This window comes from Rana temporaria, chromosome 9, assembly GCF_905171775.1.
Source record: "Rana temporaria chromosome 9, aRanTem1.1, whole genome shotgun sequence".
NCBI classification, from domain to species: Eukaryota; Metazoa; Chordata; class Amphibia; order Anura; family Ranidae; genus Rana; species Rana temporaria.
In genome coordinates, this window is record NC_053497.1 from 15,095,611 (window position 1) to 15,123,179 (window position 27,569).

General features: G+C 48.8%; 1 protein-coding gene across 1 annotated transcript in view; it reads left to right on the forward strand.

Annotated features, from left to right (window-relative positions):
- The window catches only part of LOC120913123 (adrenodoxin-like), a 46,856-nt gene extending 23,187 nt beyond the window's left edge, over nucleotides 1-23,669 (forward strand). Inside the window, exons 3-5 of the mRNA XM_040322842.1 lie at nucleotides 17,043-17,170; nucleotides 20,465-20,594; nucleotides 23,503-23,669. Coding sequence (XP_040178776.1) covers nucleotides 17,043-17,170; nucleotides 20,465-20,594; nucleotides 23,503-23,620 — 376 coding nt within the window. The 3' untranslated portion in view covers nucleotides 23,621-23,669. The remainder of the gene's footprint in view (nucleotides 1-17,042; nucleotides 17,171-20,464; nucleotides 20,595-23,502) is intronic.
- Nucleotides 23,670-27,569: the final 3,900 nt, after the last annotated feature.

Sequence of the window (27,569 nt, forward strand, 5' to 3'; positions counted from 1 at the left end):
CGTTTTGAAAAACGACACATAAAATTGAAGCATGCTTCAATTTTTTTTGGTCGTTTTTTAGAAGACATAAAACAACGTTTTCACCCACACACGGTCAATTAAAGTGATGTTTTTAAAAACGTAATTTTTTTTCATCACATAAAACGACCGTGTGTACGCGGCATAAGACTGGGATACCATTAAAGTTCATGTGTGTGTAAAGGCAGGTGTCCCAATACTTTTGACAATATAGGGCTAGATTCAGATAGCCCTGCGTAATGTTGTGCGGGCGTAACGTATCTCCGATACGTTACGCCGCCGTAAATTAGGGCGCAAGTTCCGTATTCAGAAAGAACTTGCGCCCTAAGTTACTACGGCGTAACGTATGTGCTCCGGTGTAAGCCTGCCTAATTCAAATTTGGATGATGTGGGCGTGTTTTACTTAAATTTAGCGTGACCCCACGTATTTGACGTTTTTTACGAACGGCGCATGCGCCGTTCGTAAAAGAATCCCAGTGCGCATGCTTGTAATTCCGCCGCAAATCATCAATGCTTTAGACGTGAGCGTAACTTACATACAGCCCTATTTGCGAACGACTTACGCAAACGACGTAAACATTTCAAAATTCGACGCGGGAACGACGTCCATACTTAACATTGCCTACGCCTCCTAGCAGGAGCAACCTTACGCCGGAAAAAGCCTAACGTAAATGACGTAAAAAAAATGCGCCGGGCGTACGTACGTTTGTGAATCGGCGTATCTACCTAATTAGCATATTCATTGCGTAAATCGACGGAGGCGCCACCTAGCGGCCAGCGTAAAATTGCAACTAAGATACGACGGCGTAAGAGACTTACGCCGGTCGGATCTTAGTCAAATCTATGCGTAACTGATTCTAAGAATCAGGCGCATAGATATGACGCCGCAACTCAGAGGTACGTCTGCGTATCTGGAGATACGCCGTCGTATCTCGTACCTGAATCTAGCCCATAGTGTGTATATATAATATATATTTCTGCATATGAAAGGGTTAACAGGGTTCAAAGATTATGCAGTGAAGTCAAGGCCATGCTGTGTCACCGCTATCGATCAAACAGAACCTAAACATTAACTATGGTGTGCATTGTACATAGAAGGGTAACAGCAAAAAAAAGACCAAGGGGGTCATTATTTTTTTTTAACCTTTTTTTGATCTATGATAGATCTTTGTTTATTCCAAGCATGTTTAAATTCACTAAGGGGGTCTATTTATAGAACCTTCGTTGGACAAATATCACGAGTGTGTCGTAATTTCTGTAATAGATTAATTCCTATTATCGTGTGCTCCACCTAGTGGCCAAAAGATAGTATATGTTTTTTGAAATACTTCAATGGGAAAATACGCCACCTTTTGGTTAGTAGAATGAACTGACAATCATAGGGATAATAATATTACAGAAACAGGGCTTTTTTTCAGCAGGAACGCGGGGGAACACAGTTCCGGCACCTCCAGCTCTGAATGTATGTAATGGCAAGGGGTGCTGGGGTGTACTGGAGGGTCTATTGTTGATGGAGGGGATCTATTTTTACAGGGAGAGGGTCTATTGTTGCTGGGGAGGTCAGTTATCACTGGTAGGGGATCTGTTGTTGCTGGGGGGAGGCTCTTATGCTACTGGGAGGCAATCGTTGCTGGGAGACATCAACTGTTGATGGAGGGGTCTATTGTTGCTGGGGGAGCTCCATTGTTGCTGGCTACAGGGGATCTATTTTACTTCCTATCATATACACTTTACTTAGCACCACAAATTTATACTTGGTTCTGTATCCATTACTGAAAGGTGGGTAGGGGTGGAACCAAAGAATGGTCCTCAGAGGTGGGTAGGGAGTGGAACCAAAGAATGGTGCTCGGAGGTGGGTAGGGAGTGGAACCAAAGAATGTTGCTTGGAGGTGGGTAGGGAGTGGAACCAAGGCATGGTGCTCGGAAGTAGGTAGGGTGTGGAACCAAGGAATGGTGCTAGGAGATGGGTAGGGAGTGGAACCAAGGAATGGTGCTAGGAGATGGGTAGGGAGTGGAACCAAGGAATGGTGCTAGGAGGTGGGTAGGGAGTGGAACCAAGGCATGGTGCTAGGAGGTGGGTAGGGAGTGGAACCAAGGCATGGTGCTCGGAAGTAGGTAGGGTGTGGAACCAAGGAATGGTGCTAGGAGGTGGGTAGGGAGTGGAACCAAAGAATGGTCCTCAGAGGTGGGTAGGGAGTGGAACCAAAGAATGGTGCTCGGAGGTGGGTAGGGAGTGGAACCAAAGAATGGTGCTCGGAGGTGGGTAGGGAGTGGAACCAAGGCATGGTGCTCAGAAGTAGGTAGGGTGTGGAACCAAGGAATAGTGCTAGGAGGTGGGTAGGAAGTGGAACCAAGGCATGGTGCTCGGAAGTAGGTAGGGGGTGGAACCAAGGAATGGTGCTTGGAGGTGGGTAGGGAGTGGAACCAAGGAATGGTGCTCGGAAGTAGGTAGGGGGTGGAACCAAGGAATGGTGCTAGGAGGTGGGTAGGGAGTGGAACCAAGGCATGGTGCTCGGAAGTAGGTAGGGGGTGGAACCAAAGAATGGTGCTAGGAGGTGGGTAGGGAGTGGAACCAAGGCATGGTGCTCGGAAGTAGGTAGGGGGTGGAACCAAGGAATGGTGCTAGGAGGTGGGTAGGGAGTGGAACCAAGGAATGTGCTAGGAGGTGGGTAGGGGGTGGAACCAAGGAATGGTGCTCGGAAGTAGGTAGGGGGTGGAACCAAGGAATGGTGCTAGGAGGTGGGTAGGGAGTGGAACCAAGGAATGGTGCTCGGAAGTAGGTAGGGGGGTGGAACCAAGGAATGGTGCTAGGAGGTGGGTAGGGAGTGGAACCAAGGCATGGTGCTCGGAAGTAGGTAGGGGGTGGAACCAAAGAATGGTCCTCAGAGGTGGGTAGGGAGTGGAACCAAAGAATGGTGCTCGGAGGTGGGTAGGGAGTGGAACCAAAGAATGGTGCTCGGAGGTGGGTAGGGAGTAGAACCAAGGCATGGTGCTCGGAAGTAGGTAGGGTGTGGAACCAAGGAATGGTGCTAGGAGGTGGGTAGGGAGTGGAACCAAGGAATGGTGCTCGGAAGTAGGTAGGGGGTGGAACCAAGGAATGGTGCTAGGAGGTGGGTAGGGAGTGGAACCAAGGAATGGTGCTCGGAAGTAGGTAGGGGGTGGAACCAAGGAATGGTGCTAGGAGGTGGGTAGGGAGTGGAACCAAGGAATGGTGCTAGGAGGTGGGTAGGGAGTGGAACCAAGGCATGGTGCTCGGAAGTAGGTAGGGGGTGGAACCAAGGAATGGTGCTAGGAGGTGGGTAGGGAGTGGAACCAAGGCATGGTGCTCGGAAGTAGGTAGGGGGTGGAACCAAGGAATGGTGCTAGGAGGTGGGTAGGGAGTGGAACCAAAGAATGGTCCTCAGAGGTGGGTAGGGAGTGGAACCAAAGAATGGTGCTCGGAGGTGGGTAGGGAGTGGAACCAAAGAATGGTGCTCGGAAGTAGGTAGGGTGTGGAACCAAGGAATGGTGCTAGGAGGTGGGTAGGGGGTGGAACCAAGGAATGGTGCTCGGAAGTAGGTAGGGGGTGGAACCAAGGAATGGTGCTAGGAGGTGGGTAGGGAGTGGAACCAAGGAATGGTGCTCGGAAGTAGGTAGGGGGTGGAACCAAGGAATGGTGCTAGGAGGTGGGTAGGGAGTGGAACCAAGGCATGGTGCTCGGAAGTAGGTAGGGGGTGGAACCAAGGAATGGTGCTAGGAGGTGGGTAGGGAGTGGAACCAAGGCATGGTGCTCGGAAGTAGGTAGGGGGTGGAACCAAGGAATGGTGCTAGGAGGTGGGTAGGGAGTGGAACCAAAGAATGGTCCTCAGAGGTGGGTAGGGAGTGGAACCAAAGAATGGTGCTCGGAGGTGGGTAGGGAGTGGAACCAAAGAATGGTGCTCGGAGGTGGGTAGGGAGTGGAACCAAGGCATGGTGCTCGGAAGTAGGTAGGGTGTGGAACCAAGGAATGGTGCTAGGAGGTGGGTAGGGAGTGGAACCAAGGCATGGTGCTCGGAAGTAGGTAGGGGGTGGAACCAAAGAATGGTCCTCAGAGGTGGGTAGGGAGTGGAACCAAAGAATGGTGCTCGGAGGTGGGTAGGGAGTGGAACCAAAGAATGGTGCTCGGAGGTGGGTAGGGAGTGGAACCAAGGCATGGTGCTCGGAAGTAGGTAGGGGGTGGAACCAAGGAATGGTGCTAGGAAGTGGGTAGGGAGTGGAACCAAGGAATGGTGCTCGGAAGTAGGTAGGGGGTGGAACCAAGGAATGGTGCTAGGAGGTGGGTAGGGAGTGGAACCAAGGCATGGTGCTCGGAAGTAGGTAGGGGGTGGAACCAAGGAATGGTGCTAGGAGGTGGGTAGGGAGTGGAACCAAGGCATGGTGCTCGGAAGTAGGTAGGGGGTGGAACCAAGGAATGGTGCTAGGAGGTGGGTAGGGAGTGGAACCAAGGAATGGTGCTAGGAGGTGGGTAGGGAGTGGAACCAAGGAATGGTGCTCGGAAGTAGGTAGGGGGTGGAACCAAGGAATGGTGCTAGGAGGTGGGTAGGGAGTGGAACCAAGGAATGGTGCTCGGAAGTAGGTAGGGGGTGGAACCAAGGAATGGTGCTAGGAGGTGGGCAGGGAGTGGAACCAAGGAATGGTGCTAGGAGGTGGGTAGGGAGTGGAACCAAGGCATGGTGCTCGGAAGTAGGTAGGGGGTGGAACCAAGGAATGGTGCTAGGAGGTGGGTAGGGAGTGGAACCAAGGCATGGTGCTCGGAAGTAGGTAGGGGGTGGAACCAAGGAATGGTGCTAGGAGGTGGGTAGGGAGTGGAACCAATGCATGGTGCTCGGAAGTAGGTAGGGGGTGGAACCAAGGAATGGTGCTAGGAGGTGGGTAGGGAGTGGAACCAAAGAATGGTCCTCAGAGGTGGGTAGGGAGTGGAACCAAAGAATGGTGCTCGGAGGTGGGTAGGGAGTGGAACCAAAGAATGGTGCTCGGAGGTGGGTAGGGAGTGGAACCAAGGCATGGTGCTCGGAAGTAGATAGGGTGTGGAACCAAGGAATGGTGCTAGGAGGTGGGTAGGGAGTGGAACCAAGGCATGGTGCTCGGAAGTAGGTAGGGGGTGGAACCAAAGAATGGTCCTAAGAGGTGGGTAGGGAGTGGAACCAAAGAATGGTGCTCGGAGGTGGGTAGGGAGTGGAACCAAAGAATGGTGCTCGGAGGTGGGTAGGGAGTGGAACCAAGGCATGGTGCTCGGAAGTAGGTAGGGTGTGGAACCAAGGAATGGTGCTAGGAGGTGGGTAGGGAGTGGAACCAAGGCATGGTGCTCGGAAGTAGGTAGGAGGTGGAACCAAGGAATGGTGCTAGGAAGTGGGTAGGGAGTGGAACCAAGGAATGGTGCTCGGAAGTAGGTAGGGGGTGGAACCAAGGAATGGTGCTAGGAGGTGGGTAGGGAGTGGAACCAAGGCATGGTGCTCGGAAGTAGGTAGGGAGTGGAACCAAGGAATGGTGCTAGGAGGTGGGTAGGGAGTGGAACCAAGGCATGGTGCTCGGAAGTAGGTAGGGGGTGGAACCAAGGAATGGTGCTAGGAGGTGGGTAGGGAGTGGAACCAAGGAATGGTGCTAGGAGGTGGGTAGGGAGTGGAACCAAGGAATGGTGCTCGGAAGTAGGTAGGGGGTGGAACCAAGGAATGGTGCTAGGAGGTGGGTAGGGAGTGGAACCAAGGAATGGTGCTCGGAAGTAGGTAGGGGGTGGAACCAAGGAATGGTGCTAGGAGGTGGGCAGGGAGTGGAACCAAGGAATGGTGCTCGGAAGTAGGTAGGGGGTGGAACCAAGGAATGGTGCTAGGAGGTGGGTAGGGAGTGGAACCAAGGAATGGTGCTCGGAAGTAGGTAGGGGGTGGAACCAAGGAATGGTGCTAGGAGGTGGGCAGGGAGTGGAACCAAGGAATGGTGCTAGGAGGTGGGTAGGGAGTGGAACCAAGGCATGGTGCTCGGAAGTAGGTAGGGGGTGGAACCAAGGAATGGTGCTAGGAGGTGGGTAGGGAGTGGAACCAAGGCATGGTGCTCGGAAGTAGGTAGGGGGTGGAACCAAGGAATGGTGCTAGGAGGTGGGTAGGGAGTGGAACCAAGGCATGGTGCTCGGAAGTAGGTAGGGGGTGGAACCAAGGAATGGTGCTAGGAGGTGGGTAGGGAGTGGAACCAAGGAATGGTGCTAGGAGGTGGGTAGGGAGTGGAACCAAGGAATGGTGCTAGGAGGTGGGTAGGGAGTGGAACCAAGGAATGGTGCTCGGAAGTAGGTAGGGGGTGGAACCAAGGAATGGTGCTAGGAGGTGGGTAGGGAGTGGAACCAAGGCATGGTGCTCGGAAGTAGGTAGGGGGTGGAACCAAGGAATGGTGCTAGGAGGTGGGTAGGGAGTGGAACCAAGGAATGGTGCTCGGAAGTAGGTAGGGGGTGGAACCAAGGAATGGTGCTAGGAGGTGGGTAGTGGGTGGACACAACAGGTAACTTGGAAGTAGAAAGTTCCTGCACCTGTTCTCTGAGAAAAAAAGCCCTATACAGAAATTACCACCAAAATTTATGTCGTTTTCAAGAATGTGTGTCGCATTCATCCAGTGATTATTTTTATTTATTTTTTTATAAATGAACCCTTACTACTGACTGACGTGCTACCTCTGATAGAAAAAAAAAATGCATGAAAAGAAGGAGCACTAGACCAAAAGATAAAAGAATCCAAATTCATTTATTGATATTGTACTAAAAAAGATGCTGACGCGTTTCGGCGGTCAAAGCACGTTGGCTGTTTTTAAGAACAATACCAATAAATACATTTGGACTCTTATCTTTTGGTCTGGCGCTCCTTCCTTTTAGGCATGTTTTTTTTCTGGTAACCTAATGGGGTGCCCACTGGAGGGTAGCCTTGTCTGCCGTCAGCAGCCTACCCTGAGCCAGTGAGCTCTTCAAGTGTTTTTGCCATTTACTTTGTATGAACTCACATCAAAGTCCTGCCTCTACCTCTGCGGGAAGACTGTTCCAAGAAAACGACTTTTTGGCAAAGTATGGGTGGGAGTGAAGAGGAGCGGATCGATCCCTCTCTCCTCTCCAGTCTGTGTGTGTGTTTGTGGGGAGGGGATTGTTAGTGCTGGGGCCTTGGGCAGTGAATAGGTTTGCCACCTGTCCAGGATTTACCCGGCCAGTCTGGGTTTTGAATCGTGTGCCCAGGTTTCAGTCTTCCTGAAACCCGGACACATTGGGGTGGATTCAGGTAGGGGGCGCGCACTACTACGGAGGCGCAGCGTACCGTTTTTTACGCTGCGCCTCCGTAAATTACCTGCGCTACGCTTCATTCACGAAGCAGTAGCTCCGTAATTTGCGTGGGCGCTCCGTCAAAATGGCCGGCGTAAGCGCGCGTAATTTAAATGATCCCGTAGGGGGCGTGGATCATTTAAATTAGGCACGTTCCCGCGCCGAACGTAGTGCGCATGCTCCGTCGGGAAACTTTCCCGACGTGCAATTTCGGCAAATGACGTCGCAAGGACGTCATTTGCTTTAACGTGAACGTAAATGGCGTCCAGTGGCATTCACGATTCACTTACGCAAACGACGTCATTTTCAAACATCGCAACGCGGGAACGACGGGTATACTTAGCATTGGCTGCCCCTGCTAATAGCAGGAGCAGCCTGACGCGGAACCCGACGAACGCAAACGACGTAAAATGCGAACGCCGGGCGCGCGTAGGGTTGTGAATCGGCGTGAGTATGCAATTTGCATACTCTACGCTGACCACTACGGGAACGCCACCTAGCGGCCATCGTAAGAATGCAGCCTACGATACGACGGCATAAGAGCCTTATGCCAGTCATATCTTAGGCTGCAGTCGGCGTAACAAGCTTTCTGAATACAGAAAAGTCGTTGCGCCGGCGCAACTAAGCAATTGCGCTGCGTATCTATGGATACGCAGACGCAATTGCTTACTGAATCTACCCCATTATTCAGACTGGTCTTTGGCTCCCCCAGTAACCAAGATAGTCACACACAGATCTGTTGCCATCCGGAAGCTGCGGGCGTCTGTCTGGGGGCAGGTTTGGTATCATCAGGGGGGGGGGGGTGGGATGATGTCAGCAGGAGATTGGGCTAGATTCAGATAGCCCTGCGTAATTTAGTGCGGGCGTAACGTATCTCCGATACGTTACGCCGCCGTAAATTAGGGCGCAAGTTCCGTATTCATAAAGAACTTGCGCCCTAAGTTACGGCAGCGTAACGTATGTGGGCCGGCGTAAGGCCGCCTAATTCAAATGGGGATGATGTGGGCGTGTTTTATTTAAATTAATGGTGACCCCGCGTACGTTTTTCTTTTACAAACGGCGCATGCGCCGTTCGTGAAAGAATTTCAGTGCACATGCTCGAAATTCCGCCGCAAATCGTCATTGCTTTAGACGTGAACGTAACTTACGTACAGCCCTATTCGCGAACGACTTACGCAAAGGAGCTAAAAAAATCAAAATTCGACGCGGGAACGACGTCCATACTTAACATTGCGTAAGCCTCATAATAGCAGGAGCAACCTTACGCTGAAAAAGCCTAACGTAAACGACGTAAAGAAATTCCACCGGGCGCACGTACGTTTGTGAATCGGCGTATCTAGGTCATTTGCATATTCTACGCCGAAAACGAAGGAAGCGCCACCTAGCGGCCAGCGTAAATATGCATCCTAAGATACGACGGTGTAAGAGACTTACGCCAGTCGGATCTTAGCCTAATTTCGGCGTATCTTGCTTTCTGAATACAGAAAGAAGATACGCCGGCGCAGCTTTGAATTTACGCGGCGTATCTATGGATACTCCGGCATAATTCAATGCTAAATCTAGCCCATTGTTTTTTTTTTTCTCACTATGGAGATTGTTTAGGTACCGCGTGTGCGCAATTTCAAAGCATGACATGTTGGGTATCTATTTACTCGTATGTAAAAAAACAAAAAACGGGGAGGTGCATGGGATTTATATGGTGCTTAAACATATCGTTATACTAACATTCAAAGAGAAAGAATATTCATAAAAAAATATATGTTTTATTCGTATAGAAAGATAGCGTAACAAAATACGGAAGGAGATACAACGCAGTGCACTTCCTCCGCGAAAAGTCACACACTTGCTGTCCTACGTGTTTCGCCTAAAGTGTAGGACTGCAAGTTCGTGACTTTTCGCGGAGGAAGTGCACTGCGTTGTATGATATCTCCTTCCGTATTTTTTAATGCTATGTTTCTATACGAATAAAACATATAGGCCCAGATTCTGAAAGGGCTTACGACGGCGCAACGCCATGTGCGCCGACGTAAGTCCTAATCTGGGCCGTCGTATCTACGCGCCTGATTCTTAGAATCAGTTACGCATAGATAACCATTAGATCCGACAGGCGTAAGGCTCTTACGCCGTCGGATCTTAAAAGCAATTTTTTTTTTTCGCCGCTAGGTGTCGCCTCCGTCGTTTTCCAGATCGAGTATGCAAATTAGCAAAATACGCGATTTCCCGAACGTACGCGCGGTCGACGCAGTGAAGATACGACGTTTACGTTAGATTTGCGAGGCGTAAAGTTGCCCCTGCTATATGAGGGGCAACCAATGTTAAGCATGGCTGTCGCTCCCGCGTCGAAATTAAAACATTTACGTCGTTTGCGTAAGTCGTCCGTGAATGGCGCTGGACGCCATTTACGCTAACGTCGAAACCAATGACGTCCTTGCGACGTCATTTAGCGCAATGCACGTCGGGAAATTTTAGGGACGGCGCATGCGCAGTACGATCGGCGCGGGAACGCGCCTTATTTAAATGATCCACGCCCCCTACCCGGATCATTTGAATTAGGCGGGCTTGCGCCGGAGGATTTACGCTACGCCGCCGCAACTTTACAGGCAAGTTCTTTGTGAATAAAGCACTTGCCCGTAAAACTTGCGGAGGCGTAACGTAAACGAGATACGTTACGCTTGCGGAGATTTACGCCGAGATATGAGAATCTGGGCCATAGTTTTTTATGAATATTCTTTCTCTTTGAATGTTACTATAACGATATGTTTAACCACTTGCCGCCCGCTTATGCAGTAAAAAAGGCGTCGGCAAAGTGGTTTCAATATCCTGAGTGGTCGTCATATGACGGGGGGGGGGGGGAATAGCGGTGATCTTTGTTGCGGGGTGTCAGTCTGACACCCCGCAACACCGATCTAGGTAAAGAGTCTCCGACGGAGACTCTCTACCACATGATCAGCCGTGTCCAATCACAGCTGATCACGATGTAAACAGGAAAAGCCGGTAATCGGCTTTTCCTCACTTACGTCTGGCAGACGCGAGTAGAGGAGAGCCGATCGGCTGCTCCTCTGACAGGGGGGGTTTGTGCTGAACGATTATCAGCACAGTACCCCCCCCCCGAGGATTCCCACACTGGACCACCAGGGATACCACTGGACCACCAGGATAAGGATTGATACATTTTCAAATATATCCCATAGTTTGTAACGCTATGACTTTCACACAAACCAATTAAACGCTTGCCGACCGCCGCACGACTATTTACGTAGACAGAATGGCACGGGCAGGCAGATTGGCATACGGGTATGTCCCTTTAAATCTGCAGCACAGCGGGCGCGCGCGCAAGTGCGGCCGCGGGAACGCGATGTGCCTGGGAGGCCCGCGGTTTTGGTCGACAAGGACAGAACAGGGGGAATGCCTTATTCTGCCTAGTGACACTGTCACTGATGACCGTTCCCCGTGATCGGGAACGGTCATCAGTGACGTGGGGAACACTTAACCCCTGCAGCGCCACCTAGTGGTTAACCCCTTCACTGCCAGTGTAATTTTTACAGTAAACAGTGCATTTTTTATAGCACTGATCGCTGTAAAAATGACAATGGTCCCAAAATGGTGTCAAACGTGTCTGATGTGTCCGCCATAATGTCGCAGTCCCGATAAAAATCGCTGATCGCCGCCATAACTAGTAAAAAATAATTATTAATAAAAATGCCATAAAACAGTCCCCTATTTTGTAGACGCTATAACTTTTGCGCAAACCAATCAATAACACGCTTATTGCATTTCTTTTACCAAAAATATGTAGAACAATATGTATCGGCCTAAGCTGAGAAAAAAAAAAATGTTAAAGCGGGGGTTCACCCTACCATGCCATCTAGCATACTAGCGCGAGATACAGTATGCCTCTATTTTATTTTTTTGCGCCGTATTCACAGTTTAATCCCGTAGTTTCAGACTCCCCGGGAGGAGTAGGCGTTCCTATGCAGAGGGGAACATGATTGACAGCCGGCTATGGCGCGTCACGCTTCCGGAAAATAGCCGAAATAGGACTTGGCTCTTCACGGCGCCTGCGCAGTCAGCTCCTAGTCTGTGCGCAGGCGCCGTATAGCGCCGTGAAGAGCCGAGTCCTACTCCGGCTATTTTCGGGAAGCGTGACGCGCCATAGCCGGCCGTCAATCATGTTCCCCTCTGCATAGGAATGCCCATTCCCCGCGGGAGTCTGAAACTTAACTACAGGATTAAACTGTGAGTACGGTGCAAAAAATAAATAAATAAAGGCATACTGTAGCTCACGCTAGTATGCTGGATGGCATGGTAGAAACTTGTTTTTTAGGTTGAAACTCCGCTTTAAATATATTTTTTGGGGATATTTATTATAGCTAAAAGTAAAAAATATTGCATTTTTTTTCAAAATGTACGCTCTTTTTTGGTTTATAGCGCAAAAATTTTTAAATCGCAGAGGTGATCAAATACAACCAAAAGAAAGCTCTATTTATGGGGAAAAAAACGACTCCAATTTTGTTTGGGAGCCACGTCGCACGTGCAATTATCAGTTAAAACGACGCAGTGCCGTATCGCAAAAAGTGGCCCGGTCTTTGACCACCAAAATGGTCCGGGGCTGAAGCGGTTAATAAACACGTATTAACCTAAAATTGGCCTAAATTCTTTTACTGTTAAAAAAAAAAAAATTTAAATGACACACGCCTCATTTGAATTAGGCGGGCTTGCGCCGGACAGATTTACGTTACGCCGCCGCAAGTTAACACGTAAGTGCTTTGTGAATCAAGCACTTACGACGAAAACTTGCGGCGGAGTAACGTAAAAAAGGGGATACGTTACGCCGCCGCAATTTTTCATGAATCTGGCCCATTGTTTTTTTTCCTTCAAATTTTGCGGTTTTTTTTTCATTTATATAGCAAAAAAAAACAAAAAAAAACACTAGTGATGAAATACCCCTAAAAGAAAGTTGTATTTGTTTGGGGAAAAAAACTGATATACCGTAAATTTCATTTGGGTACAGCGTGGCTGAGGTGGTTAATAATTCTTAAAATTGGTAAACCAAAAAATAAATAAACTACCAATGAATCCTGCCTGGCCAAACCCAACTCTTGACATCTGTGACGTCGGAATCCACGGCCTCTACTCAACAAATATTTGTTCTAGTCTTGTACGGGGTTAAAGTTTGCTGGCAGAATTTGGCTTTGGCTCCAGGGTCGGGAAAATTTGAATATCTCTCTGTAAATATGTATACATTGGGCTGGATTCAAGAAGCAATTGCGCCTGTGTAACCATCAGTTACACAGCGCAATTGCTTACTTGCCCCGGCGTAACGAATGCTCCTGATTCAGGAACCTTGTTACGCCGACTGCAGCCTAAGATATGCGTGGCATAAGGCTCTTATGCCCGCATATCTTAGGCTGCATTCTTGCGATGGCCGCTAGGTGGCGTTCCCGTTGTGCTCAGCGTATAGTATGCAAATTGCATACTAACGCCGATTCACAACGTTGCGTACGCAATTTACGTCGTTTCCGTACAGCGTTTTTTGCGTAAGGCTGCCCCTGCTATTAGGCTATTAGCAGGCGCAGCCAATGTTACGTATACCCGTCGTTCCCGCGTCGCGAAATTTGAAATTTAAGTACTTTGCGTAAGTGATTCGTGAATGGCGCTGGACGCCATTCACGTTCACTTTGAAGCAAATGACGTCCTTGCGACGTCATTTGCCGCAAGGCACATCGGGAAAGTTTCCCGACGGAGCATGCGCTGTACGCTCGGCGCGGGAGCGCGCCTAATTTAAATGATTCCCGCCCCCTATGGGATCATTTAAATTGCGCGCGCTTACGCCGGGCATTTTGCCGGCGCGCCCGCGCAATTTACGGAGCTACTGCTCCGTGAATCAAGGGCGGCGCAGTAATTTTGCGGGGGCGCAGGGCAAAAACGTTGCCCTGCGCCTCCGTAAAAAAATGCGCAATTCTACCTCAATCCAGCCCATTGTAGAGCCGTAGTAAAGTGAACAAAAAATATTCTTAGTAGTGTTGCTCACGAATATTCGTATTGCGAATATTCGGCTCGAATATGGCATATTCGAGTATTCGCGATATATTTCGAATTTCGCGGTGAATATTCGCTATTCCGAATATTCAAATTTTTTCAATTTTATTTTTAGAACAGATCACATCCTAGAGATCTCCATCGACGTCTAAAAGCATTGCTGGTATGATTAGAGACCTTGGGCCGAGTAGCTGAAGCGATCATTTTATCTTGCCGAAAAATCGCAATGCGATTATTCGGCAATCGGAATATCGCTCGATTATTTTCTCCGCCCTTCTTTTGCATCAGAGCCAATCAGAGTGCTCCTACCGCAGTTGTCGAAATTCCGCAATCAATTTCGCATTCGCATTTTGCGAAATTTCGATAAAATATCACGAATATTCTGAGCCAATCAGAGGGCTCCTACCGCAGTTGTCGAAATTCCGCAATAAATATCGCATTCGCATTTTGCGAAATTTCGATAAAATATCACGAATATTCTGAGCCAATCAGAGGGCTCCTACCGCAGTTGTCGAAATTTCGCAATTATTTTCGCATTCGCAATAGCGAAATTTCGCAAACATTTCATTTCGATAAAATATCACGAATATTCGAATTTAGCGAATATTTCTCGAATATTCGGCTATATATTCGTGATATATCGCGAAATCGAATATGGCGTATTCTGCTCAACACTAATTCTTAGTAGTTTTATCGGCAAATCTTCTGAAGACTAAGAGAATCCAGTGTTAATAATATCCTACCAAGGTCACTAGAGGAACGTTTCTAGGATGATGTCCAAGGCCGGCGCGGTAGACCGATCATTGACCTTCAAAAACTCCCTTACAGTGTGCAAGCTTGTGGAGGGAACAATAACTAAAGATACATTTTATCTTCTCTTGGTACTGTGTATGTATAAATATACACTGATTGTTATATATACTGATCGCTATAGATATACCGTATATAATCGAGTATAAGTCGACCCGAATGTAAGCCGAGGCACCTCATTTCACCACAAAAAAATGGGAAAACCTATTGACTTGAGTATAAGCCTAGGGGGCCAGATTCACAAAAGAGATACGACGGCGTATCTCCTGATACGCCGTCGTAGAAGCGTAGAATATGCAAATGACTAGTTACGCCGATTCACGAACGTACGCTTTACCCGTCGCTCTAAATTTACGTCGTTTCCGTCGAGATACGCGGCGTAAAACTAAGGCTGCCCTCTAGGTGGTCTAGCCAATGTTAAGTATGGCCGTCGTTCCCACGTCGAAATTTGAAAAGTCGTCCGTGAATGCCGCTGGACGCCATTTACGTTAACGTCGAAACCAATGACGTCCTTGCGACGTCATTTGGCGCAATGCACGTCGGGTAATTTTACGGACGGAGCATGCGCAGTACGCGGGAACGCGCCTAATTTAAATGGTGCCCGCCCCATTTGAATTAGGCGGGCTTGCGCCGAGCGGATTTACGCTATGCCGCCGCAAGTTTACAGGTAAGTGCTTTGTGAATCAGGCACTTATGCTGTAAACTTGCGGCGGTGTAACGTAAATGGGATACGTTACACCGCCGCAGCAGCGTAACAGATTTCTACGTGAATCTGCCCCAGGGTGTCCATCTGCATATGCCTCACTGTGTCCATGTGCATGCCTCACTGTGTCCATGTGCATGCCTCACTGTGTCCATATGCATGCCTCACTGTGTCCATGCCTCACTGTGTCCGTGCCTCAATGTGTCCATGCCTCACTGTGTCCATGTCTCACTGTGCCCACGCCTCACTGTGCCCACGCCTCACTGTGTCCATGTACATGCCTCACTGTGTCCATGTGCATGCCTCACTGTGTCCATGTGCATGCCTCACTGTGCCCACGCCTCACTTTGTCCATGTACATGCCTCACTGTGTCCATGTGCATGCCTCACTGTGCCCACGCCTCACTTTGTCCATGCCTCACTGTGCCCATGCCTCACTTTGTCCATGCCTCACTGTGCCCACACCTCACTGTGCCCACGACTCACTGTGCCCACGACTCACGCTGTCCATGCCTCACTGTGCCCATGCCTCACTGTGCCCACGCCTCACTGAGCCCATGCCTCACTGTGCTCATGACTCACTGTGTCCATGCCTCACTGTGTCCATGACTAGCCTGACGTTTAACATGGGAGTCTATGAAAGGGGTGCCCGGGTTTGAAAAATCGGTGCTCCCCGGCCGTAGGTCCCCCAGACAACAATCTTTGCACCCTTGTAGAGAAGGAGGGTGGCTATTTGTGTGCCAAGTTTGGGGTCCAGGGGACCTAAGGCCGGCCGGTATCGGGTCCCCAAATTCAACAGAGAGATGACCATTTAACATGGGAGTCTATGGAAGGGGTGCCCGGATATGAAAAATCGGTGCTCCCCGGCCGTAGGTCCCTTAGACAACAAACTTTGCACTCTTATAGAGGAAGGGTGTGGCTACATGTGTGCCAAGATTGGGGTCCAGGGTACCTACGACCAGCCGGTACCGGATCCCCAAAATCACCGGAGAAATTACCATTTAACATGGGAGTCTATGGAAGGGGTGCCCAGCTTTGAAAAATCGGTGTTCCCCGGCAAGTTTGGGGTCCAGGGGACCTACGACTGGCCGGTACCGGGTCCCCAAAGTCACCAGAGAAATTACTGTTTAACATGGGAGTCTATGGAAGGGGTGCCCGGCTTTGAAAAATCGGTGCTCCCTGGCCGTAGGTCCCTTAGACAACAAATTTGCACCCTTATAGAGGAAGAGTGTGGCTACATGTGTGGGGTTTGGGGTCCAGGGGACCTATGACCGGCCGGTACCGGGTCCCCAAAGTCACCAGAGAAATTACTGTTTAACATGGGAGTCTATGGAAGGGGTGGCCAGCTTTGAAAAATCGGTGCTCCCTGGCAAGTTTAGGGTCCTACGTCCGGCCGGTACCGGGTCCCCAAAGTCCGGAAGATCAGGCGCAAAAAAGTGACTCGAGTATAAAAATGTGCTGAAAAACTCGGCTTGTACTCAAGTATATACGATATACTGATAACTATACACAGGTGCATCTAGAAAGTATTCACAGCGCGTTTCCACACTTTTTCCACATTTTGTTAGGTTACAGCCTTATTCCAAATGGATTAAATTATCTATTTTCCTTAAAAATTCTACAAACATTTTTGCTGAAGGATACAGGCCCGACTGGGTCCAATCGGAGAGAAATTATTTGCTTATCAACTGTAAATTATTGGCACCACATCCCGTTGATTGGTAAAGAAAATGGAAGGATTTGGGATTTTTAGGGTGCAAAATTATAACACAAAATGATATCAAAAGATTTTATTTATAAAGGTAAGAAAAATCGACAGAATAAAATCCATCATAAGAATATACAGTACAGTATCGACAGTGTGCAAGCTGACACAATTCTCAACATGTTTCGCCGCGAACAGTAGCTTCCTCAGGAGAATTACATTTATCGGGCACTGTCTGCTGACAAATAAAGAGAAAATACACAGAAATCAAACAATACACTAGATAAAAAAAATTAATTATGTATCTATAGAGATCAGTATATCTATAACAATCAATATATATTTATAGTGATCAGTATACATCTATCAGTATACAGTATATTTATGGAAATTCATGTTTATGATCCTGAAATTCTGTTTAATGAATGGATAGTCTGTAACGTTTTTTTTTGTTTGACATGCAGATCCACAGATGAGAATTTAACGGTGAATTTCATAAATCGCAATGGAGAAGCTCTGACCGCAACGGCGAAGGAAGGGGAGAGTCTATTAGAAGTCGTCATCCGTCACCATTTAGACATTGAGGGGTTTGGTAAGACACAGAAATATTCTCATGGTGTATGCAGAGGCCTGTAGAGGGTGGAAGGGTTAGACACCTTGTCATGTTTTTATTACTTTCCATGTCCCTGCTGGGAAATTTGCCTTCTCTATTATTCCCGATGATTATGATTACCAAGACAGAACGTGAGGGGAAATCTAAAATTTTAGAGCTGATTTGGTGGCAGTTCAGCTGAACAGGCAAAAAAAACCCCCCAGCAACAACGTCAAACTCAAGTATGAACATCGCTATAGTCCAGTGGTCCCCAAACTGTGACCCGGGGGCCATATGTGGCCCTTTGCTTGCTGTTATCCGGCCCTTAGGGCACTATTTACTCCACTGATACCAACGATGGGACACAATTCCTCCCCCATAACACCAATGATGGGAGACAACTCCTTCCACTAACACCAATGATGGGAGACAACTCCTTCCACTGACACCAATGATGGGACACAACTCCTTCCACTAACACCAATGATGGGACACAACTCCTTCCACTAACGCCAACGATGGGACACAAATCCTTCCACTGACACCAATGATGGGACACAACTCTTTCCACTGACACCAGTGATGGGGCACAACTCCTTCCAATGATGGTAGACAACTCCTTCCACTGACACCAATGATGGGAGACAACTCCTTCCACTGACACCAATGATGGGAGACAACTCCTCCCACTGACACCAGTGATGGGGCACAACTCCTCCAACTGACACCAATGATGGGACACAACTCCTTTCACTGACACCAATGATGGGACACAACTCCTTCCACTGACACCAATGATGGGACACAACTCCTTCCACTAACACCAATGATGGGACACAACTCCTTCCACTAACACCAATGATGGGACACAACTCCTTCCAATGATGGGACACAACTCCTTCCACTGACACCAATGATGGGACACAACTCCTTCCAATGATGGGAGACAACTCCTCCCACTGACACCAGTGATGGGGCACAACTCCTCCAACTGACACCAATGATGGGACACAACTCCTTCCACTGACACCAATGATGGGACACAACTCCTTCCACTGACACCAATGATGGGACACAACTCCTTCCACTGACACCAATGATAGGACACAACTCTTTTCACTGACACCAACGATGGGACACAACTCCTTTCAATGATGTGACACAACTCCTTCCACTGACACCAATGATGGGACTCAACTCCTTCCACTGACACCAATGATGGGACACAACTCCTTCCAATGATGGGACACAACTCCTTCCACTGACACCAATGATGGGACACAACTCTTTCCACTGGCACCAATGATGGGACACAACTCCTTCCAATGATGGGACACAACTCCTTCCACTGACACCAATGATGGGACACAACTCTTTCCACTGGCACCAATGATGGGACACAACCCTTTCCACTGACACCAATGATGGGGCAATATTACAATATGTGGGCAACACATGGGCAATTACAATATGTGGGCAACAAATGGACAATTACAATATGTGGACAACAAATGGACAATTACAATATGTGGGCAACAAATGGGCAATTACAATATGTGGGCAAAAAATGGACAATAGAGCCCTTACTTTACTACTTCCACCACTCCTTTTTTTGGGCACATGGAGGTGGGGAGGAGCCCCCTGTCCCTCAACATTAGGACAATGGTGCTTTGCAAGGGGAAAGGGTGGCTGGTCTTTGCGAACATTGGGAATCCATTCACCTTAGAATGAGTAATCAACACAGGAGGGCAAATGGGTAATTACAATATGTTGGCAACAAATGGACAATTACAATATGCGGGCAACAAATGGGCACTTACAATATGCGGGCAACAAATGGGCACTTACAGTATGTGGGCAACAAATGGGCAATTGCAATATGTGGGCACCAAATGGGTAATTACAATACCCCTCTTTAGTAAATGCCTGCGTTTGGGAGCATTGCGCCGGTGTGCTATCTTAAGCTAATAGCCTTGCATAGCAGTGTACAGCTGTCTTTACCCATCCATGCCTATGGGCAGCTATACAGAGCTGCAGGAAATAGTACAATAGGGTATTAAAAAAAATGCATCAGGCCACCGGTGGCCCAACCGCTGTGGTTGAACTAATAGTTGACTTGCAGCAAAAGGCCTACAGGACATGGTGTCACTTGTGGCTTCACTACACCGATGAGGTCACAGGTTGCACATATAGAACAGGGGTCTCCAAACTGTAGCCCAGGGGCCAGGTTCGGCCCTTTGCTTTCATTTACCTGGCCCTTGAGACACTTTCCCCCCCAACTAACACCAATGATGAAGCACTAGTCCTCCCACTGACACCATTGATGTCAATCTGATATCGATAGGGTTCATTGATGGGGCATTATTCCTTTCACTCATACCAACAGTGAGGCACTATTCCTCCAATGATGGGGCATTGTTATACCCAATGGCCATAGTCCGCCCCCCCCCCCCCCTAAAGCATGAAGGACAGTGAACTGGCTCTTTGTCTAGAAAGTTTGGAGACCCCTGATCTAGAACACAACGGGCCAGATCCACAAAGAACTGCCTATCTTTAGGCAGGCGTAGCGTATCTCAGATACACTACTCCGCCATAACTTAGAGCGGAGGTTCCTTATCCAGAAAGAATTTGCACCGTAAGTTACGGCGGCGTAGTGTAGATGTGTCGGCGTAAGGGCGCGAAATTCAAATGACTAAGATGTGGACGTGTTTTATGTTAATTCATCTTGACCCCACGTAAATGAAACCCCTACGTGGGGGTATCCCAGTGCGCATGCTCGAAATCACGTCGCAAATAGTCAATGCTTTCGACGTGAACGTAATTTACGCAAAGCCCTATTCGCGAACGTTTTACGCAAACGACGGAAAATTCTACGCTGTCCCGACGTCCATACCTAACATTGCGTACACCTCATAGAGGCAGGGGTAACGTTACGCCGAAAAAAGCCTTACGTAAACGACGTAAAAAAATGCGCCGGGCGGACGTACTTTTGAGAATCGACGTATCTAGCTAATTTGCATACTCTACGCGGAAATCAACGGAAACGCCACCTAGCGGCCAGCGTAAATATGCACCTAAGATCCGACGGCGTACTAAGACGTACGCCAGTCGGATCTAGCCCACATTCAGGCGTATCTTGTTTTGTGGATACAAAACAAAGATACGACGGCGCATCGTAGAACTTACGCGGCGTATCAATAGATACGCCGCCATAAGTTCTTTGTGGATCTGGCCCAACATGTATTTTTGTATTTTATTTAAAAAATAGTAATGACTCCTCCTTTGTTCCATAAGGTGCCTGCGAAGGGACTCTCGCCTGCTCTACTTGTCACTTGATTTTCGACCAGAAGCATTTTGACCAGTTGGGTTCCATATCAGATGAGGAGATGGACATGCTGGATTTAGCGTTTGGACTGACAGACAGGTAACTATCTGCATCACTTCCGCCATTTTCCTTTTCAGAGCCTTAAGTGGAGGCAACCTCTGCTATGAAGACAATCCACTGTGCAGATGTAGGCCTAGCTTATTTTACATCTTGGTGGCTCACGTGTTAATACCCCCAATTCTATCATTTTCAGTTGTAATCATAAAATGAAAGAAATAGGGGCCAGAAAAAAAATGTGGATGGTGAATATTGTAATATCTCTTTACATTGGTGGTCATTAAAGTGGCAGATCAAGGGGGGGCCTTTCTACCTTTATGGTCAGTGGAGAAGAATACCCCTATACTAGTGGTCATTGGTGAAGGGCCACCTTACATTGGTGGCCAAGAGAAAAAAAGCCCCCCTTACATGGGGGGAAAAGGGTGGTGGGGGCAGTAAGTGGTGAAATGCCTTCTACATTGGTGGTCATTGGAAAAAGGGAGGAGAAGGATACTATTACCTTGGTAATCAGTGAAGTACCCTCTTACATTGGTTGTCAGTGGAAAAGTGCCCCCTTAGATTGGGGACCAATGATGAGTTACCCACTCACATTAGTGGTCAGTTAAAGCGGGGGTTCACCCTTAGAGGGCACTTTTCCCCCTTAGATTCCTGCTCGTTTTTACTAGGGGAATCGGCTATTTATTTTAAAATATGTGCAGTACTTACCCGTTTACGAGATGCATCCTCTCCGTCGCTTCCGGGTATGGGCTTCGGGAATGGGCGTTTCTTCTTGATTGACAGTCTTCCGAGAGGCTTCCGACGGTCGCATCCATCGCGTCACGATTTTCCGAAAGAAGCCGAACGTCGGTGCGCAGGCGCAGTATAGAGCCGCACCGACGTTCGGCTTCTTTCGGCTACGAGTGACGCGACGGATGCGACCGTCGGAAGCCTCTCGGAAGGCTGTCACTCAAGAAGGAACGCCCGCTCCCGAAGACCCATACCCGGAAGCGACGGAAGAAGATGCAGCTCGAAAACGGGTAAGTACTGCTCATATTTTAATACAAATAGCCGATTCCCCTAGACCGAACGAGCAGGAAGCTAAGGGGATAAAAAAATTTTTTTTACAAATGGGTGAACTCCCGCTTTAAGAAGTGCCCATCTTACAGAAGAAGAACCCTATTATAATGGTAGTCAGCAAAGAAGCCCCCCCCCCTTATATTGGTGGTCAGATGAGAAAGACCCCCTTATATTGGTGATCAGTGGGAAGAATGTTCCTTACATTGGTGATCAGTGAGAAGAATGCTCCTTACATTGGTGATCAGTGAGAAGAATGTTCCTTACATTGGTGATCAGTGGGAAGAATATTCCTTACATTGGTGATCAGTGAGAAGAATGATCCTTACATTGGTGATCAGTGGGAAGAATGTCCCTTACATTGGTGATCAGTGGTAAGAATGTTCCTTACATTGGTGATCAGTGGTAAGAATGTTCCTTACATTGGTGATCAGTGAGAAGAATGTTCCGTACATTGGTGATCAGTGGGAAGAATGTTCCTTACATTGGTGATCAGTGGGAAGAATGTTCCTTACATTGGTGATCAGTGGGAAGAATGTCCCTTACATTGGTGATCAGTGAGAAGAATGTTCCTTACATTGGTGATCAGTGGGAAGAATGTTCCTTACATTGGTGATCAGTGGGAAGAATGTTCCTTACATTGGTGATCAGTGGGAAGAATGTCCCTTACATTGGTGATCAGTGAGAAGAATGTCCCTTACATTGGTGATCAGTGAGAAGAATGTTCCTTACATTGGTGATCAGTGGGAAGAATACTCCTTACATTGGTGATCAGTGGGAAGAATGTCCCTTACATTGGTGATCAGTGGGAAGAATGTCCCTTACATTGGTGATCAGTGAGAAGAATGTCCCTTACATTGGTGATCAGTGAGAAGAATGTCCCTTACATTGGTGATCAGTGGGAAGAATGTTCCTTACATTGGTGATCAGTGGGAAGAATGTTCCTTACATTGGTGGTCAGTGAGAAGAATGTTCCTTACATTGGTGGTCAGTGAGAAGAATGTCCCTTACATTGGTGATCAGTGGGAAGAATGTTCCTTACATTGGTGGTCAGTGAGAAGAATGCTCCTTACATTGGTGATCAGTGGGAAGAATGTTCCTTACATTGGTGATCAGTGGGAAGAATGTCCCTTACATTGGTGATCAGTAGGAAGAATGTCCCTTACATTGGTGATCAGTGAGAAGAATGTTCCTTACATTGGTGATCAGTAGGAAGAATGTCCCTTACATTGGTGATCAGTGAGAAGAATGTTCCTTACATTGGTGATCAGTGGGAAGAATGTCCCTTACATTGGTGATCAGTGGGAAGAATGTTCCTTACATTGGTGATCAGTGAGAAGAATGCTCCTTACATTGGTGATCAGTGGGAAGAATGTCCCATACATTGGTGATCAGTGAGAAGAATGTCCCTTACATTGGTGATCAGTGAGAAGAATGCTCCTTACATTGGTGATCAGTAGGAAGAATGTCCCTTACATTGGTGATCAGTGAGAAGAATGTTCCTTACATTGGTGATCAGTAGGAAGAATGTCCCTTACATTGGTGATCAGTGAGAAGAATGTTCCTTACATTGGTGATCAGTGGGAAGAATGTCCCTTACATTGGTGATCAGTGGGAAGAATGTTCCTTACATTGGTGATCAGTGAGAAGAATGCTCCTTACATTGGTGATCAGTGGGAAGAATGTCCCATACATTGGTGATCAGTGAGAAGAATGTCCCTTACATTGGTGATCAGTGGGAAGAATGTTCCTTACATTGGTGATCAGTGAGAAGAATGTTCCTTACATTGGTGATCAGTGGGAAGAATGCTCCTTACATTGGTCCATACAATTTTATACAATGTATAAAAAAATAATATTTTCCCCCCATAATGAATTCTGTGTTGTAACTTTCCAGGTCTCGTCTTGGCTGCCAGGTCTGTATGACGAAGGCCATTGGTGGGCTGACGGTTCGTGTCCCTGGAGACGTGGCTGATGCGAGAGGCGAGGTGGTGGAGCAGCAGAGCAAGCAATGATCAGACTCATCACCTGTCATAGTGAATGTCGCCGCGCCATTTTATTATATAGACCACTAATGTGGACGTATTTTAAATACAGAAGACAAGAAGAAAATCTCACATGATACATGGAGACACTTCATCAGAAGAAATGTAAATGTATTGCTGCTGTGTGACATTGTGTTCTTAAAGCGGACCTGGCGGACTTTTTCATGTTAAATGCATCATAAGTATAATATATAAATGTACATTTCGCAGATCACAGAAGCCCCCTTGACAATGATCTGTTTTTCTTCCCGGAAAGGACGGCACTGTGTCTGTTCAGGCATCGTCCAGGGTCACCATCTAATTCCAGGACTGAAATATATAAACTAAATTTACTGGTTTCTGTTTTTGATTCATTGAACGCTTTTTAAAATTAAAATAATGTTATAGATATTTTGGAGGAGCTGCAGCAGGAGGTCTCAGTGTGAGATATGTCATGTAGCCTGGTCTGGTACAGGAAGGAGGGGGGCGCACGGTACAGGAAGGGGGCTGCATGCTACAGGAAGGGGGCGCACACATTACAGAAAGGGGGCTGCATGGTACAGGAAGGGGGGCTGCACGGTACAGGAAGGAGGGGCACACATTACAGATAGGGGGCTGTACGGTACAGGAAGGAGGGGCGCACATTACAGAAAGGGGGCTGCATGGTACAGGAAGGGGGGCTGTACGATACAGGAAGGAGGGGCACACATTACAGAAAGGGTGCTGTACGGTACAGGAAGGGGGGCTGCATGCTACAGGAAGGGGGGCTGTACGGTACAGGAAGGAGGGGCGCACATTACAGAAAGGGCGCTGCATGGTACAGGAAGGGGGGCTGTACGGTACAGGAAGGGGGGCGCACATTACAGAAAGGGGGCTGTATGGTACAGGAAGGGGGGGCGCACATTACAGAAAGGGGGCTGCATGCTACAGGAAGGGGGGCTGCATGCTACAGGAAGGGGGGCTGCACGGTACAGGAAGGAGGGGTGCACATTACAGAAAGGGGGCTGTACGGTACAGGAAGGAGGGGCGCACATTACAGAAAGGGGGCTGCATGGTACAGGAAGGGGGGCTGTACGGTACAGGAAGGAGGGGCGCACATTACAGAAAGGGCGCTGCATGGTACAGGAAGGGGGGCTGTACGGTACAGGAAGGGGGGGCGCACATTACAGAAAGGGGGCTTTATGGTACAGGAAGGGGGGGCGCACATTACAGAAAGGGGGCTGCATGCTACAGGAAGGGGGGCTGCATGCTACAGGAAGGGGGGCTGCACGGTACAGGAAGGAGGGGTGCACATTACAGAAAGGGGGCTGTACGGTACAGGAAGGAGGGGCGCACATTACAGAAAGGGGGCTGCATGGTACAGGAAGGGGGGGGGGGGCGCACATTACAGAAAGGGGGCTGCATGGTACAGGAAGGGGGGCTGCACGGTACAGGAAGGAGGGGCACACATTACAGAAAGGGGGCTGTACGGTACAGGAAGGAGGGGCGCACATTACAGAAAGGGGGCTGCATGGTACAGGAAGGGGCGCTGCATGGTACAGGAAGGGGGGCTGTACGGTACAGGAAGGAGGGGCACACATTACAGAAAGGGGGCTGTACGGTACAGGAAGGAGGGGCGCACATTACAGAAAGGGGCTGCATGGTACAGGAAGGGGCGCTGCATGGTACAGGAAGGGGGGCTGCATGCTACAGGAAGGGGGGCTGTACGGTACAGGAAGGGGGGGCGCACATTACAGAAAGGGGGCTGCATGGTACAGGAAGGGGGGCTGCATGGTACAGGAAGGGGGGCTGCACGGTACAGGAAGGAGGGGTGCACATTACAGAAAGGGGGCTGTACGGTACAGGAAGGAGGGGCGCACATTACAGAAAGGGCGCTGCATGGTACAGGAAGGGGGGCTGTACGGTACAGGAAGGGGGGGCGCACATTACAGAAAGGGGGCTTTATGGTACAGGAAGGGGGGCGCACATTACAGAAAGGGGGCTGCATGCTACAGGAAGGGGGGCTGCACGGTACAGGAAGGAGGGGTTCACATTACAGAAAGGGGGCTGTACGGTACAGGAAGGAGGGGCGCACATTACAGAAAGGGGGCTGCATGGTACAGGAAGGGGGGCTGCACGGTACAGGAAGGAGGGGCACACATTACAGAAAGGGGGCTGTACGGTACAGGAAGGAGGGGCGCACATTACAGAAAGGGGGCTGCATGGTACAGGAAGGGGCGCTGCATGGTACAGGAAGGGGCGCTGCATGGTACAGGAAGGGGGGCTGTACGGTACAGGAAGGAGGGGCACACATTACAGAAAGGGGGCTGTACGGTACAGGAAGGAGGGGCGCACATTACAGAAAGGGGGCTGCATGGTACAGGAAGGGGCGCTGCATGGTACAGGAAGGGGGGCTGCATGCTACAGGAAGGGGGGCTGTACGGTACAGGAAGGAGGGGCACACATTACAGAAAGGGGGCTGTATGGTACAGGAAGGGGGGGCGCACATTACAGAAAGGGGGCTGCATTATACAGGAAGGGGGGCTGCATGCTACAGGAAGGGGGGCTGCACTGTACTGGAAGAAGGGGCGCACATTACAGGAAGGGGGTTGAATGCTACAGGAAGTAGGGTAAGGTGACCAGATTTTTAAAATGAAATCCGGGGACATATTTTTTTTTTTTACTAGTAATGGCGGCAATCAGCGACTCTCTGCCTGTCGCCGCCGCCTCACACCCTGTCAAGTCTTACTCTCTGGGCCCCCGGCTACTACTGGATGGGCGGCTGGCCTTGACTTGAGCCAAGGCAGAAGAACATGCGAGGGGAGCTGAATGGGCATGCGCCCGAAACTGAAGAAATATTACCTTCACTTCGACCAGCACATGATCATCAGAAAGGGGCACAGATAATGGAAAAAAATACACCCCCCCCCTAAACTAGTAGGAGCGGCGGAGTGGAGGTGTGTAATTCAGAATTGTGGTTTTTATTCTGCACTGAATGTCTGAAATTTCCCCAGCCCCTGTTCAAATCCAATACGGGGACAGACTTGGTCCGGGGACAGTGTCCTCAATCCGGGGACTGTCCCCTGAAACCAGGGATGTCTGGTCACCCTAAAGTAGGAGTGCATGTTACAGTATGGTGGCTGCACGAGTCTAGATCCATGATATAGGTGCACTAGCCACTATTTCTGAAGTCTTCTGGTTCTGTGGCACAGTCTGTAAGCTCCTGAAGTTTGAATCAGAGGGTTTGTAGGTTCGATTCCCACGTGAGCAACGATGCTTCCTCAAAGTAGCACCAAGACTTTGGAGGAAGTGTAAAGGGCGCCTGAAAAGACTGTAGTCAGGACTTGACTAAGTTGGTGGTGCGGACCACCGTCAGTGGGGTATGAGTGGACCTGTGATCCTAGACTGGGACAGGAATAGAGTGAAGAAGAAGGGCATGTTAATGAAAAATATGAGATTTATTGGAAAATACAAAAATGTCTCATTTTATTCAGATTCCTTAGCTTACTGTACTCAACTTTCCTGTGCGTTCTATGGTCAAGTACCATTGTGGCACAGTTATCTTCTGCTTGTGGTTTCCATTCACATGCTTTCAAGGACACCTACTTGCTGGTTCTTACTTTGTTCACATAGTACCAATGTTACCCAACTTGATGGCTTGCCCTCGCTTCATTCACATGGTGCTGTTACCCACTTGATGGTTGGATCTCACTTCAATCACATGGTACCAATGTTACTCACTTGATGGCTAGACCTCATTTCATAGACGGTTCATTCACATGGTGCCAAGGTATGCTCCTTAACCTGTAATTACACAGAGACGCCCCTTTGCCACCAAGTCCATAGGAGCTGCTCTGCCCAAACACATTCAAATGGTGCCAAGGTTACTTACTTGATGGTTACATGGATGGACCTCACTTCATTGAGAGCTTGTTCACACAGTTCCAAGGTTATCCACTTG